Source organism: Acipenser ruthenus, chromosome 1 (assembly GCF_902713425.1).
Source record: "Acipenser ruthenus chromosome 1, fAciRut3.2 maternal haplotype, whole genome shotgun sequence".
Classification (NCBI taxonomy): Eukaryota; Metazoa; Chordata; class Actinopteri; order Acipenseriformes; family Acipenseridae; genus Acipenser; species Acipenser ruthenus.
The window spans coordinates 104,386,910-104,401,632 of NC_081189.1; the positions used below are offsets into that span (position 1 = coordinate 104,386,910).

The 14,723-nt window shown below is 40.4% G+C and overlaps 2 protein-coding genes across 4 annotated transcripts in view; both read right to left on the reverse strand.

Annotated features, from left to right (window-relative positions):
- Positions 1 to 6,268, reverse strand: part of LOC117421228 (centromere protein F-like) — a 42,371-nt gene extending 36,103 nt beyond the window's left edge. For all 3 annotated transcript variants that reach the window (XR_004663387.2, XM_034920738.2, XM_034920736.2), the window contains exon 1: positions 4,259 to 6,268. Coding sequence is in view for 2 of the 3 variants with exons in the window: in XM_034920738.2 (XP_034776629.2) it covers positions 4,259 to 6,241 (1,983 nt within the window). In the remaining variant the exon portion in view is untranslated. The remainder of the gene's footprint in view (positions 1 to 4,258) is intronic.
- A 298-nt stretch (positions 6,269 to 6,566) lies between these two features.
- Positions 6,567 to 14,723, reverse strand: part of LOC117421080 (janus kinase and microtubule-interacting protein 1-like) — a 99,317-nt gene continuing 91,160 nt past the window's right edge. Inside the window, exons 20-22 of the mRNA XM_059032923.1 lie at positions 8,033 to 8,098; positions 7,011 to 7,055; positions 6,567 to 6,692 (exon numbers count right to left, since the gene is read on the reverse strand). Of these exons, the coding sequence (XP_058888906.1) occupies positions 6,666 to 6,692; positions 7,011 to 7,055; positions 8,033 to 8,098 (138 nt within the window). The 3' untranslated portion in view covers positions 6,567 to 6,665. The remainder of the gene's footprint in view (positions 6,693 to 7,010; positions 7,056 to 8,032; positions 8,099 to 14,723) is intronic.

The following is a 14,723-nucleotide window of genomic DNA, read 5'->3' on the forward strand; positions in this document are numbered from 1 at the left end:
AACACTGACATTCAAAACATCAGCTCCTTCAGGCCCGGGCGCAGCAAACTGATAACTAAACTCTTTCATCTGCTCAACTGAAGTCTCCATAAGTTAAATTTTACTAAAGCAACTGTTTTACTATGTATTGCCTGCATGCATGTCATGCTATTTTTCATGTGAGCTGTTTATGTTATTAAGTCCCTGGGTACACAGTATGGCTCCCCTTTGTTTAGTGAACATGCATCTATTATTGATGGCAGAAAACAGTTGTCTGTTACTGGGTGTACAGACATGCAGTATGAATGAGATTCTCAGGTTACCGTTTCCTCTATAGATAAGGCTTCTGATTAATTCCTTTACATACAGTACACATTTTCCTAAGAATATTTACTGCCTTGCTTCACATCCTGGAGCTTAATGTGACTTGTTGGAGGGGTTATAACTAACAAAAAAAAAACATACATGTTGTTCACTTTCAAATGGTACATGTGCAGTTTTGAATCTAAAACAAACATGTTTAGCAAACGCATATTTTCATATATTTTTTCTTACAGTGCCTTGCGAAAGTATTCGGCCCCCTTGAACTTTGCGACCTTTTGCCACATTTCAGGCTTCAAACATAAAGATATGAAACTGTAATTTTTTGTGAAGAATCAACAACAAGTGGGACACAATCATGAAGTGGAACGAAATTTATTGGATATTTCAAACTTTTTTAACAAATATAAAACTGAAAAATTGGGCGTGCAAAATTATTCAGCCCCTTTACTTTCAGTGCAGCAAACTCTCTCCAGAAGTTCAGTGAGGATCTCTGAATGATCCAATGTTGACCTAAATGACTAATGATGATAAATAGAATCCACCTGTGTGTAATCAAGTCTCCGTATAAATGCACCTGCACTGTGATAGTCTCAGAGGTCCGTTTAAAGCACAGAGAGCATCATGAAGAACAAGGAACACACCAGGCAGGTCCGAGATACTGTTGTGGAGAAGTTTAAAGCCGGATTTGGATACAAAAAGATTTCCCAAGCTTTAAACATCCCAAGGAGCACTGTGCAAGCGATAATATTGAAATGGAAGGAGTATCAGACCACTGCAAATCTACCAAGACCTGGCCGTCCCTCTAAACTTTCAGCTCATACAAGGAGAAGACTGATCAGAGATGCAGCCAAGAGGCTCATGATCACTCTGGATGAACTGCAGAGATCTACAGCTGAGGTGGGAGACTCTGTCCATAGGACAACAATCAGTCGTATACTGCACAAATCTGACCTTTATGGAAGAGTGGCAAGAAGAAAGCCATTTCTTAAAGATATCCATAAAAAGTGTCGTTTACAGTTTGCCACAAGCCACCTGGGAGACACACCAAACATGTGGAAGAAGGTGCTCTGGTCAGATGAAACCAAAATCGAACTTTTTGGCAACAATGCAAAACGTTATGTTTGGCGTAAAAGCAACACAGCTCATCACCCTGAACACACCATCCCCAGTGTCAAACATGGTGGTGGCAGCATCATGGTTTGGGCCTGCTTTTCTTCAGCAGGGACAGGGAAGATGGTTAAAATTGATGGGAAGATGGATGGAGCCAAATACAGGACCATTCTGGAAGAAAACCTGATGGAGTCTGCAAAAGACCTGAGACTGGGACGGAGATTTGTCTTCCAACAAGACAATGATCCAAAACATAAAGCAAAATCTACAATGGAATGGTTCACAAATAAACATATCCAGGTGTTAGAATGGCCAAGTCAAAGTCCAGACCTGAATCCAATCGAGAATCTGTGGAAAGAACTGAAAACTGCTGTTCACAAATGCTCTCCATCCAACCTCACTGAGCTCGAGCTGTTTTGCAAGGAGGAATGGGCAAAAATTTCAGTCTCTCGATGTGCAAAACTGATAGAGACATACCCCAAGCGACTTACAGCTGTAATCGCAGCAAAAGGTGGCGCTACAAAGTATTAACTTAAGGGGGCTGAATAATTTTGCACGCCCAATTTTTCAGTTTTTTATTTGTTAAAAAAGTTTGAAATATCCAATAAATTTCGTTCCACTTCATGATTGTGTCCCACTTGTTGTTGATTCTTCACAAAAAATTACAGTTTCATATCTTTATGTTTGAAGCCTGAAATGTGGCAAAAGGTCGCAAAGTTCAAGGGGGCCGAATACTTCCGCAAGGCACTGTATATAATTGGTACTATACTGGGTTAAATAAAGCTCTGTTTGCCTGTCTTCCTTCCATGTAGTCTTGCCCTAGGTCATTTCACTTGGAGTATGAAACTGTCCCCACCCCTTCAATGCACTCTTTCTCATCATAAACCACCCAGTTGCTTCCCCAAAATGATGAACATGCTTTGCAAACAGTGACATGTTTGGACCCTGTAAACACTGCTGAGTTGAAATTACCTCAGAAGTGAAACAATCTAAAATTACTTTGTAGTATGCCTTGCAAACTTTCTTTAAACTAGCATGGCAGCAAATACTATTTTCTAAAATGCAAATACATGTTTGCTATAACATGTGCTTCTTTCAAAACAGCACACAATTGTGTGCCTTTGAATTCAACATATTTATAGCATATCCATAGCTTTAAAACACTCAATAATAAGATTATTATTAATTATTAATCTCTTAGCAGACGCCCTTATCCAGGACGACTTACATTTGTTACAAGATATCACATTATTTTTACATACAATTACCCATTTTATACAGTTGGGTTTTTACTGGAGCAATCTAGGTAAAGTACTTTGCTCAAGGGTACAGCAGCAGTGTCCCCCACCTGGGATTGAACAAACGACCCTCCGATCAAGAGTCCAGAGCCCTAACCACTACTCCACACTGCTACCCTGATGACTAATGTACTTGGTCTACGCTATTATGTCATATACATGCTTAGTTATGTTTCACTTGCTGTTTTAATCAAATGGTATTTAATATCTTTCAGCAGGAACCATGATAATAAAACATGATATATGCTTCTATTGAGAATGAAACATAAGAACATAAGAACATAAGAAAGTTTACAAACGAGAGGAGGCCATTCAGCCCATCTTGCTTGTTTGGTTGTTAGTAGCTTATTGATCCCAGAATCTCATCAAGCAGCTTCTTGAAGGATCCCAGGGTGTCAGCTTCAACAACATTACTGGGGAGTTGGTTCCAGACCCTCACAATTCTCTGTGTAAAAAAGTGCCTCCTATTTTCTGTTCTGAATGCCCCTTTATCTAATCTCCATTTGTGACCCCTGGTCCTTGTTTCTTTTTTCAGGTCAAAGAAGTCCCCTGGCTCGACACTGTCTATACCTTTTAGGAATAGTAACAACAGTACCAATGTGTGACAGGGAGATCCTGTCACTGGTTCTTGGGTGCATGTGTGCCTTTATGGAAGCAGCTGGGACGCGCGACAGGAGACGCGTTACTGGGGAAGTAATTGAGCAGGTAGGCTTGCCTGACGCTGAGCTGATTGGCTGAGGGGCAATCCCAGGGAGGCTCCACTGAGCTCAAAAAGCATCTGCGCTACAGCTCAAGGCTACTGCACTGTCATTTCTACACAGATGGGCGCTGAGTGAGAGTTGCCGCTGTGTTTACATCAAGGAGGAGGGCGTCCGCTCGGCGGGATTAACTACACGAAACTCGTCTACTGCAGGACAGTGCTCGTGAAGGCACTGCCCAGTTGAGGCCGTTTGGAAAGGCTGTTTAAACTTTTGAAGGCATTGCCCAGCCGTTTGGAAAGGCTGTTTGAAACTCGTGAAGGCATTGCCCAGCCGTTTGGAAAGGCTGTTTGAAACTCGTGAAGGCATTGCCCAGCCAAGGCCGATTGAAGAGGCAGGAGTCGCCGTGAGAAGGCCTCGACTCCGGGAGCCCAGAAGTAGGTTTAGGGAAATATCGATCCCAAACAGTATAGAGAGGGTAGGTTCCTTGAGCGGAATATTCCTTTTAGTGGGACTAGCGCTCACCATTTGTGTGGCTAACTTTTATTTTTTAGCTTTATTTAGTTTTGTTTTATTTATTAAATGTGACACTATGGCTACCACTGCTGGTACCCTAGTGTCAGCACTTGTGTTTATTAAATCTGCACACCTGTGCAGCATGTCAACACCCAATGCTCTGTGTCTGCCTCAGTATCATTCAATGACGACCCACACACGTGACTAACGCCCGTTACACAATGTCATAAAACAAATCAGCTAACAACAACACAAAAGACTGTGGCCTGTTGATTTTTCATAGCATGTAAAGGTAAAAATATCAATATTTGAACATCATAAAAAGTCACTTACCTCTTCAAAGTCTTTTATTCTTGACTGCAACATTGCTTCCTGCTCTTGAAGTCTTTTGATATTCATATCTTTAATGCACACCTCCTTTTTCATGTTGTTGGACATCTGTTGTTCTTTGGTTATTGTTGCCTCTAACAATATCACAAGCTGAGATTTTTGTGATAGCTGGGTGTCAAGCATTTTATTGCCGAGCTGAAGTGCAGCTTCTGTTTGTTTCAGTATGTACTCCTTTTCTTCTAACGATTCAAACTGTCGCTTCAGCTTTTGATAGTTGTCCTCAGAGGCCTCTAGTTCCTTTCTTTTTTTCTTCAGTTGCCCCTCCAGGTTTTGTCTCTCCTTCAGCAAAGCATTCTCCCTGCTTTCAAACTCCAACATTAACCGTTTAAGTTCGGCCAATAAGCTTGCCACTTCCTTATCCTTCATGGCACTTAGCTCTTTTATCTCACTGTCTTTTTCTTTCAGTTGCCACTCATAGTTTGTGTTTTTGAACTCATGTTTGTTAATAACCTCCTTCAGTTGTTTAATTTCAGCCCTTGCTTCCTTTTCACGTTGTTCATAGTTGGAGCACTTTACCTTCCACCTGTGAACTTCGTCACTAAGCCCACGTTGCTTGGTGCCCAACTCCTGGTTGCGGTGGGATAACCTTCTTTGGGTCTCCTCCATTTCCTTAAGTAGATGTTCTTGACTGGCTACCCTGTCCTGGAGCTCTTGCACAGTTTCATCTCTCATGCTCAACAGCTTCTCCATGCGTGCAATCTTATCTTGCCCATTCTTCGAGTTGCCTTTCTCCATATCTTCAAGTAGGTCTTGCAGCACCTTGTTCTTCTCTTGAAGCGTTCTTTCTAACTCCTTCTGCTGTCTGAGTTGCTCCTGTAATTCCCTCATCTCCTCGTTGAGGTTATCAAGTTCATCTGTCAGTTCGTCAATGTTTCTATCTTTCTGGTTAATTTCTATTTCGTACTTGGTTTTCATCTTGATGATTGTTCCAACCGAGTCTTTTTCAGAATCCACCATTCTCTCCAGCTCCTCTAGATGTTTCTCTTTTTCCATCACCATCTCCTGAGCACTTTCTGCCATTTCACGGTGGTTTTCATCTTGATTCATTTGCTGTAGCACAAGAAACCTTTTGCCTAGTAAGGCTTCATCTTTGTCTTGAAGCTCTTTTCTAAGACTTTTAATTTTACACTTAAGCATATTCTCCCTTTTTGCAAACTGCTCTCTCTGATGCTCTTTAAGGATCTCCCAGTCCTTATTAGCTTTTTCTAATTGTAAACACTGCTGGTTGAGTTTCGCTTCACTGTAGACCTTCTGTTCTAGTTCACCATTCAACTGGTCAACTTTGGCCTCGAGTAGCCTTTTCGAATCATTGATGTCATTAACATGTTTAACCAGATCACTGTTGGCTGTTTCAAGCTTAGATTGCACAGTGTCCCTCTCTGTGATTTCTCTGGTCAACTTCTTAATCTTCTCCTCATGCTCTTCCTCTGAATTTTCACTCTGCTGCTTATGTTCCTCCACCTGACTGTACCTTTCCTGAAGTCTTCTTTCAACATCTTCCTTTTGCTTCACTAGCTGGTCCATTTTGGCATATCGCAGAAGAAGCATTTGTTCCTTCTCACATTTGAGTGCTAACTTTTTCTCCAATTCATTAACGCTATTGCTCAGATCTTTTTCAGCAATTTCCTTGAGTTTCAAAAGTCCTTCCAAGCTTGTGACTCTTTCTCGCAACTGGCTGAGGTCACTCCCCAGCTCCTCATCACTGCAGCATGAACCTGAGGATTCAAGTTCCTTGACCGAATCTAGCCTACCTTGAACAGCATCACAGTAGAACTGAGATTTGTTTATCATAAGCTCCAGTTCCTCAACCTTTTTTCTCAAAACCCTGGATTCCTCTGCCTTTTCTGCAAGAATGCACTTGTATTCCTTCACCTTGCTTTCTAAGTCTTTCTGGGTTTCTGGCTCTCTTTTGAACACTTCATCCATTTTGATATTGTTAAAGAATATGCAAAGTATGGGTTCAGGTTTTTGTTTTGGAAATTCTACAAAGCATTTGCTGTATTTTCCTTCTGTCCATATTATTTGTCTTGCTTGCTCATTTTGGGCAACACAAAAACTGCCTCTCCACAGGTTTTATTAAATATTTTTTAAACTATTCTAAATTCTGTAGTCGTTTGTTTTAATTATCAACGTCAATGTCATTCAGCATATTTTAAGTTTCTTGTTAAAAAGTGCAAAAGTATATCAAAATGTTTTCTTATAAAAAGGTTAAATAACATCTTAATGTATAAAATGTAATGTATGATACAGGTCCGTATTTTGTGTGATTGGGTGTTCTCTGTTTACTTTCCAATTGATTGCTTCTTGTCGTACTTGAATGTGCTTTCCATATTGTACATTCGGCTCATTTTTATGCTCCACAAGGTCTTTTTAGTGCCTGTGGTTGGAAATAGAAAGAAATACAAAGACACGCATGATGTACTACAACTTAAAGTACCATTAATTGCAAACGCCTTTCAGTCATTACTGAAAATTAGCTACTATTAAATTGTCACTCTGGAGATTAATAAACTTTACAATGTAATATGCTTTCCAGCTCCTTAACATATTCTTTTTTTTATATGTATTCATTTAGTACATACTTTTAATTAATATCATGCAGCTATGCCAAAAATAAATACATATTATGGCATGCAGCAATTCTAAAATTCCAGAATATGGTTCTTAATAATTCTACAATACATAATAACTCTACCTGTTCTCTAGAGTTTTTGGTGTCTTCAGGGCCACAGAATAAAAGCTAAGGAGAAAAATAAAAATAGAAACAAAAACTAAAAATAATGAGAAAAAATTCAAATAAAATGTATCCGGGGGGAGGGGGGGGGGGGGCAGAGAAAAATAAGAAAGATAATAAGACATGTGCATTAAAAGCATTCGGTGTGTAACAGTTTAGATCATCAAAAAGACATGACGCTAAAACAGTACTTTTGGTTTGCACAGTAGTTTTTAGCTACAAATGTACCTTACCTTTTAATACATTTTGCAATAATTCTGAATATCTTTTGCATTTACTAAAATTTCTTGAAGCGTTCTTTCTTTGTATTTGATAAGTCTATGTTAAGGGGCTGTAAGTTCAGGAGCTGCTCCTCAGTTCTAGTTTTGTATCACAGACAGACTCAGCACAATCCAGAGTACAGCAGTGCATTGCCAGCAAACAAGCAACAGCCCCTGAACTGGGCTTAGTTTAAAAAAAAAAAAAAAAAAAAAAAAACAGAAAAAACACCAAAACACAAAATGGAAATAATTGCAATAAGCAAGAACCACAAATAATAAATAAATAAATAAATAAATAAATAAATAAATAAATAAAAGTTACTTTCTCTGTAAGAATTCAAACCTATTAATAAAGACCATAACCACAAAAGTGAATCTTGCAGTCTTCAAATGAGTTAACCAACATGATTATCATTAACATGCACAAGAAGATACCGGGCTAAATGTCAGAATTGAAACAATAATAGTAATATGTACAGTACATTTTTCTTTAAATATTGATACTGGATAAACTAACCAACTGTAAATATTAGGCTAGACAAAACAAACCTCAATATGTAATACAAAAAAATATCTTTATTCTAAATAATGTATTTGTTAAATCCCATAAAATCTCCCAAAGAAACAACGTTTTTTTTCCCAGGACATGTTCTAATCCTATAATGCAGGTCTATAATTTGGTCCACGGGGAAAGTTAAGTCCAGTCCTTCTTGTAATAATTACCTTTTCTTCTATTTCCTTAATGTGTCTTTTCTGGAATTCTATCTTATCTTCCAGTTCTCTTATTCTCTGCAAAAGTAAAAAAGAAAACACAGATATCTATCAGAAACATTTATTTCTACTAAGTTTAAGTGATTGCTCAAAATTCCTTACTACAATTTCTATATAATATTCAGACTTCCACAATTAGAAACTAAAACTAACCTTGCCTAATAAAAAGAAAAAAAACTGACCTGTTTTACATTGCTCCCAAGTGCTTACAAAAATGACTGAGCTATTCATGAGCACCCAAACACCACAGCACCCTCCCAGTGTACCATGTGCAAAGCAGTTGCTATGGCAACAACAAGCAAGAACAATAGTGAATTAATCTTGCTCTCAGCCAAGACTAAGGAGGATTTACCCCCGTCTTGCAGTGGGATAAGAGGATACAAGTGCCCAAACTATGAGTTCACCAGCTGAATACAAAAACACTGAGCTCTTAATAATGCCACAATGCCTTTCCAACACTGCTGACAAACAGAGTCTGACAAGTGTAAAATACACTGTAGTTCAAAATAAAGTCCTGAATCTGGCAAGTGCAATATCACAGGCATGGCTTTATATAACACAAACAGTTTAGTATGTACTGCATTTGTCTAGCAACCGTGTTTTAACATGTACTTTGGAAGTAATTAAAGAGTTTGGGACTTAAATGAGAGGAAATTTAGCAACTGATTTGCACGTCTAGAGAACTGATGTTGTATTCAAATAGCATGGTGTCCCAATTCATGAGACAAGCCACAGCTTGCCCGGTAAGCAGACAACAGAGCCAGCCCATTGATAATGTAATGAGTACTCTTATCTATGTAAGCAATAAGCATTAGTACAACATGAGAAAAATCATACTTTATTACGGAGGACTAGGCAACAATTAAATAGAACAATAAACACATGTAAAGTCTTACCAAGAAAAACAATTTGTGTGTGTGTGTGTATATATATATATATATATATATATATATATATATATATACACACACACATATGTAAACATATGCTACGATTCATGTGTGTAAAACAGGTAAATCTATAGATTAAACGGTAAATGTGTAGATTAACCAGCTCAGTGGTCAATCTTTAAAATAACTGGTACATGTGCAGATTTACCAGCTCACCGGTCAATGTATAAAATAACTAAGGAGATGGTACAGCATTTCAGGTGAATTCGGAAATAAAGTAACATCAGGGAGCTTAATGGCAAAAAAATAAATAAATAAATAAATACAAAGATTTCTGTAAGATCTGTTAATTAACTCATTTATTATTTATTTTTCTTAAACTCCAGCCTTAAGATTTTTTTACTTTTTACTTATTATTTTTTTAAATTATTATTATTATTATTATTATTATTATTATTATTATTATTATTATTATTATTAACTGGGAACTCCCCTTGAGAGGAGGTCTGCCACCCAGTTTGTCACCCCTGGCAGATGTACTGCCCGCAGTGAGAGGAGGATCTCGTGTGCCCAGAGCAAAAGCTTGCAGGCCACAAAATGGAGATTGGGTGACCTGAGGCCACCCTGGTGGTTGATGTAAGCCACCACTACTGTGTTGTTTGTACGGACAAGCACATGTCTCGCTCGAACCTCTTGCAAGAAATTCTGCAAGGCCAGATAAACTGCCTGCAGTTAATATTGATGTGGAGACCCTGCCAAGGGGGTTTCCACACACCTTGCACACCCCTGCCAATCCATACCACAACCCAGCCCAGGCTGTACGTGTCCGTGGTGCTGCCAATCCATACCACACCCCAGGCTGTACGTGTCCGTGGTGACAACCTCTCTTCTGGTCAGGCTGTTTCTACCAAGAGTGCCTTCAGCCAGTAATGAGACACTGCCAATAGGCATCCACGGTTCAACGCGGGCTGAAAACACCTGCTGTTAAACCAGGCCTGCAGAGGGCGCATGCGCAGGAGACCCAATGGAAGGGTCTGGGAAGCTGCTGCCATCAAGCCCAGTGGTTTCTGGAACGTCACTACCATTATTATTACCATTAAAGTTATCACATTATTTTTACATACAATTACCCATTTATACAGTTGGGTTTTTACTGGAGAAATCTAGGTAAAGTACCTTGCTCAAGGGTACAGCAGCAGTGTCCCCACCTGGGATTGAACCAACAACCCTTCGGCCAAGAGTCCAGAGCCCTAACCACTACTCCACACTGATACCATGAGCACTCTGTTGAGCTGAAAGAGCTCTAAACAGGTGGCTATTCTCTGGCATGTACCTGGAGTCCAAGCACACTCTTAGATAGGAGGCTGTCCGAGAAGGTGTGAGCTGGTTCTTCTCACGATTTACCGATAGGCCCAATCAATGAAGGTGGCCGGTGACAAGTTCTGTGTGGGCCTCTTCCTGTGCTGGAGACACAAATGAGCCAGTCGTCCAAATAATTGAGCACTCTGATGCCTTTGAGTCTCAATGGGGCCAGGATAGCTTCCATGCACTTGGAAAAGTACGGGGAGCTAGAGAGAGGCCAAAAGGCAGGACACGGAACTCGTATGCTGTTCCCTGAAAGGTGAACCGCAGGTACTTCCTGAGCGCTGGTCTTTTGGGGATGTGGAAATAGGTGTCTTTGAGGTCCACCATGGTGAACCTGTAGTCTGGCCTGATTGAATGCAATCAGGTGTTGAATGGTCAACATTTTTAACCTCCTTCGGCTCAGATACAGGTTGACCTGTCTGAGGTTGAGGATCGGACTGAAGCCACCATCCCGCTTGGGCACCAGGAAGTACCTGGAGTAGAACCCTTCCTCCCAGTGGAGAGGGTGTATCGTGCAAATAGCCAGTTTTTGCAGAACAGCTGCTACCACCACAGCGGCGTCTTGTGGGCCTGTAACTAATGTTGGAGTCACATCCCGAAAAGGAGGGGGACCGTGCTTGAACTGCACAGAGCAGCAAGCTCCTAAGGCTGCTACTGGGCTTGTGGCTTGGCCTGAGGCTTTTGCTTCTGCGCCTGGTGGCAGAACCTGTTAAAGCCTCCACAGACAAGAAGTCGCGGGCCAGTTCTGAAACCCACCTCTGGCAGCAGGTGCAGCCAGCTGTGCCAGTCCCTGAGGCTGCTGGGTCCTTGGCCGCCAGTTTGGAGCTGGTTTGCGCACTGGTGGTGGTCGCTTGGAAAGCAGGCGGACCAGCTTCCTTGTGGATTCCTGCGCACGTTAAGAGCGCTGCAGCATTTCGTCCACTGCAGGACCAAATGTATGCTCCGGTGTAACTGGGGAATCCAAAAGTGGTGCTTTATCTATCAGAGAGCGACCCCAGCTAATAGGACTGGTAGGCTACCAGTATGCTATTATAGTTGCCCAGCCATGTGGCGAACGCACTGGCTGAACAGACACGTTTCAGTATCAACTCTGAGAACCAGCACTGCTTCAAAGGGTAGATAACATCCTTGGACAGGAGCGCTAAATTAGGTGCCTGAACCAGAGCAGCAATTGAAGCCTCCACTGGTAGGAACTGGGCCAAACACAGCTTCTCCACATCATGCACCTTATCATACCTTCTCCGCATTATGCACCCTTTCCATCGACCGGGAAACAGCCGGGGCTGTAGCCGGGACCACAGGACGACAGGATTTCAAAAAGAAAATCCGGGTGCACTGGGGGGGGGGGGGGGGGGGGGGACGACGACACAGGAGAGGTGGTAGGCTCATCATCAAAGATAGACTGCCTTAACTCACCTGTAGGCCTGGGCATCCGACAGGGAGAGCTTAACTGCAGGGGATGTGCTGTCTGACGTCAGCTCCTGTTTGCCCACCTCCTCCGAGACGGCAATGGACAGCCTGTCATCTTGCCAATCTGCGCTTGTAGCCACCTGGGGCCCCAAGAGGACAGGTGGGGCAGGAGGCGCCACACATTCACGCACCAGCTCTGTGAGCACTGTTGCTTGATGAGAAACAGCTGCCCACAGCTTCTCCAAGTGCTCAGAGTCTGCCAACTGCTTTGAACGGCGACCTAAATACGATTTGCGCATGCTAAATATGATTTGCTCATGCAATTTTGGCTGTAATATGAGTGCTTTGCAGCCACAAATCACTTTGCATGTATCCTTACATCAGCCCCTATAGCTCTTGGGATCTCGGAAGCTGACGTGGTAACAAATTATCCGCACCTCCTGAGTGGAACCATTTGGCATTGTTCCCGTTGACTTATGCTTAATGGTAGTCTGAGATGAATGTTTGTTTTTGTAAAATATTCATTGATATATAAAAAAACATACAAGTTTTAACAATTCTACCAACCAGGTATGTGCCAATTGTTGCGTTTGTAATACGTAAACCTAACATTTTTTATTTATTTTTTTTACTTGAAAGCTGTTGCAGTAGGAGAGTAGCAATACAAACTGACCGTGTACAGCAGAAACTCCTGCAACTCCACCCCCGCACCCACCCCTAATCTCTCCCCCTAATATGACACTGCACTACAACCTCAACAAATCACCGCAAAAACATGAATACCCACAATAATGGAAGCAATTTGTCGATATTAACCCACTGCAGTGGAAATATACAGTACTGTGCAAAAGTTTTAGGCAGGTGTGAAAAAATGCTGTAAAGTAAGAATGCTTTCAAAAATAGACATGTTAATAGTTTATATTTATCAATTAACTAAATGCAAAGTGAGTGAACAGAAGAAAAATCTACATCAAATCGATATTTGGTGTGACTACCCTTTGCCTTCAAAACAGCATCAATTCTTCTAGGTACACTTGCACACAGTTTTTGAAGGAACTCGGCAGGTAGGTTGGCCCAAACATCTTGGAGAACTAACCACAGTTCTTCTGTAGATTTAGGCAGCCCCAGTTGCTTCTCTCTCTTCATGTAATCCCACTGTTTTCTGCCAATTCTGAGCTGATGGCACTGCTGGACATCTTCCGATTGCGAAGGGAAGTAAGCATGATGTGTCTTTCATCTGCTGCAGTAAGTTTCCTTGGCCGACCACTGCGTCTACGGTCCTCAACGTTGCCCGTTTCTTTGTGCTTCTTCAAAAGAGCTTGGATAGCACATCTGGAAATCCCTGTCTGCCTTGGAATTTCTGCCTGGGAGAGTCCTTGCTGATGCAGTATAACTACCTTGTGTCTTGTTGCTGTGCTCAGTCTTGCCATGGTGTATGACGTTTGACAGTAAACTGTCTTCAGCAACCTCACCTTGTTAGCTGAGTTTGGCTGTTCCTCACCCAGTTTTATTCCTCCTACACAGCTGTTTCTGTTTCAGTTAATGATTGTGTTTCAACCTACATATTGAATTGATGATCATTAGCACCTGTTTGGTATAATTGTTTAATCATACACCTGACTATATGCCTACAAAATCCCTGACTTTGTGCAAGTGTACCTAGAAGAATTGATGCTGTTTTGAAGGGTGGTCACACCAAATATGGATTTGATTTAGATTTTTCTTCTGTTCACTCACTTTGCATTTAGTTAATTGATAAATATAATCTATTAACATGTCTATTTTTGAAAGCATTCTTACTTTACAGCATTTTTTCACACCTGCCTAAAACTTTAGCACAGTACTGTATGTATTGTACTTATCAGTGGCTATATTTAGAAAATGCACTTAACTATGAAACTAAAAACAACAAAAAAAACAAGGCAACAAACAACTGTGATTAGTAAATACTGTACAGCCACTGAAAGCATTTTATTTTCATGTGACTAATTCCTTAATTAGTCACATGAAAATAAGAAAAAAACCCACTAAACAGGCTAGTTCCATTAAGAAGATTAGATATCATTCATACAATTTCATAAATACTATTCATGTTTAATGCACATCCTGTCCCAGATTGCTAATCTATGCAACCCAGGCTTCTTAAAACCACCACGTGGCACCTCACTCTAAGAAAGCTCCAGTTTTTTTTTTATAACACTTTATTCTCCTGACGCCTAATGTGCAAGAACTGTAATAGAGCACCGGGAAGGGTAAGTAATTGAGCTGCCTCACTGCATGTATTTAGTGGAGGATGGAATGCAATAATGCAATAAAACAGGGGCTATTGAGAGACATGCACAGACTTGCAGGAATTAATTATACTGTGCAGAAGCTGCACTACCACATATCTGAGAAAAAGACCTGCCAGTCTTGAACAACACACAATAACCTATTCAAGAGCTCTTGAACAGTCATTCATTTATCTTTGTACTATTAATGTTAGATATATATATATCTAACATATATGTATGTAGTTCAGGAATATCAAATTCTATTATTAGGATATCTGATCACAGACAGCCATTCCTTTTGTACACATGTGTTTTTTTTTAAAATAAAAAATCAAAAGATAAAAAGGCAACTATATACTGACAGCAATTCAGAAAAATTGAAAAACGTATTTCTTAAGGCCCCAGTTGTAACATTCAAAAGAGAAGCTAATTTAGGTGATATTTTAGTTCACAGTAAACATAATAGAATAGGTTCTACAAATACTTGCAATAGTACATGTAAAGTGTGTAAATACATTGTCACAAGTAAAAATATAATTAAACAGAAGAACAACACATATCCACTAAAAACTAATACCTACTGTAAAATAGCAATGTTGTTTATGGAAGAGCCTGTGAAAAATGTGATGAAATAAAATATGTTGGAGTGACTGAAACAACTTTATACAAAATAATTCAGAACCACCTTTCATGAATTAGAAATAA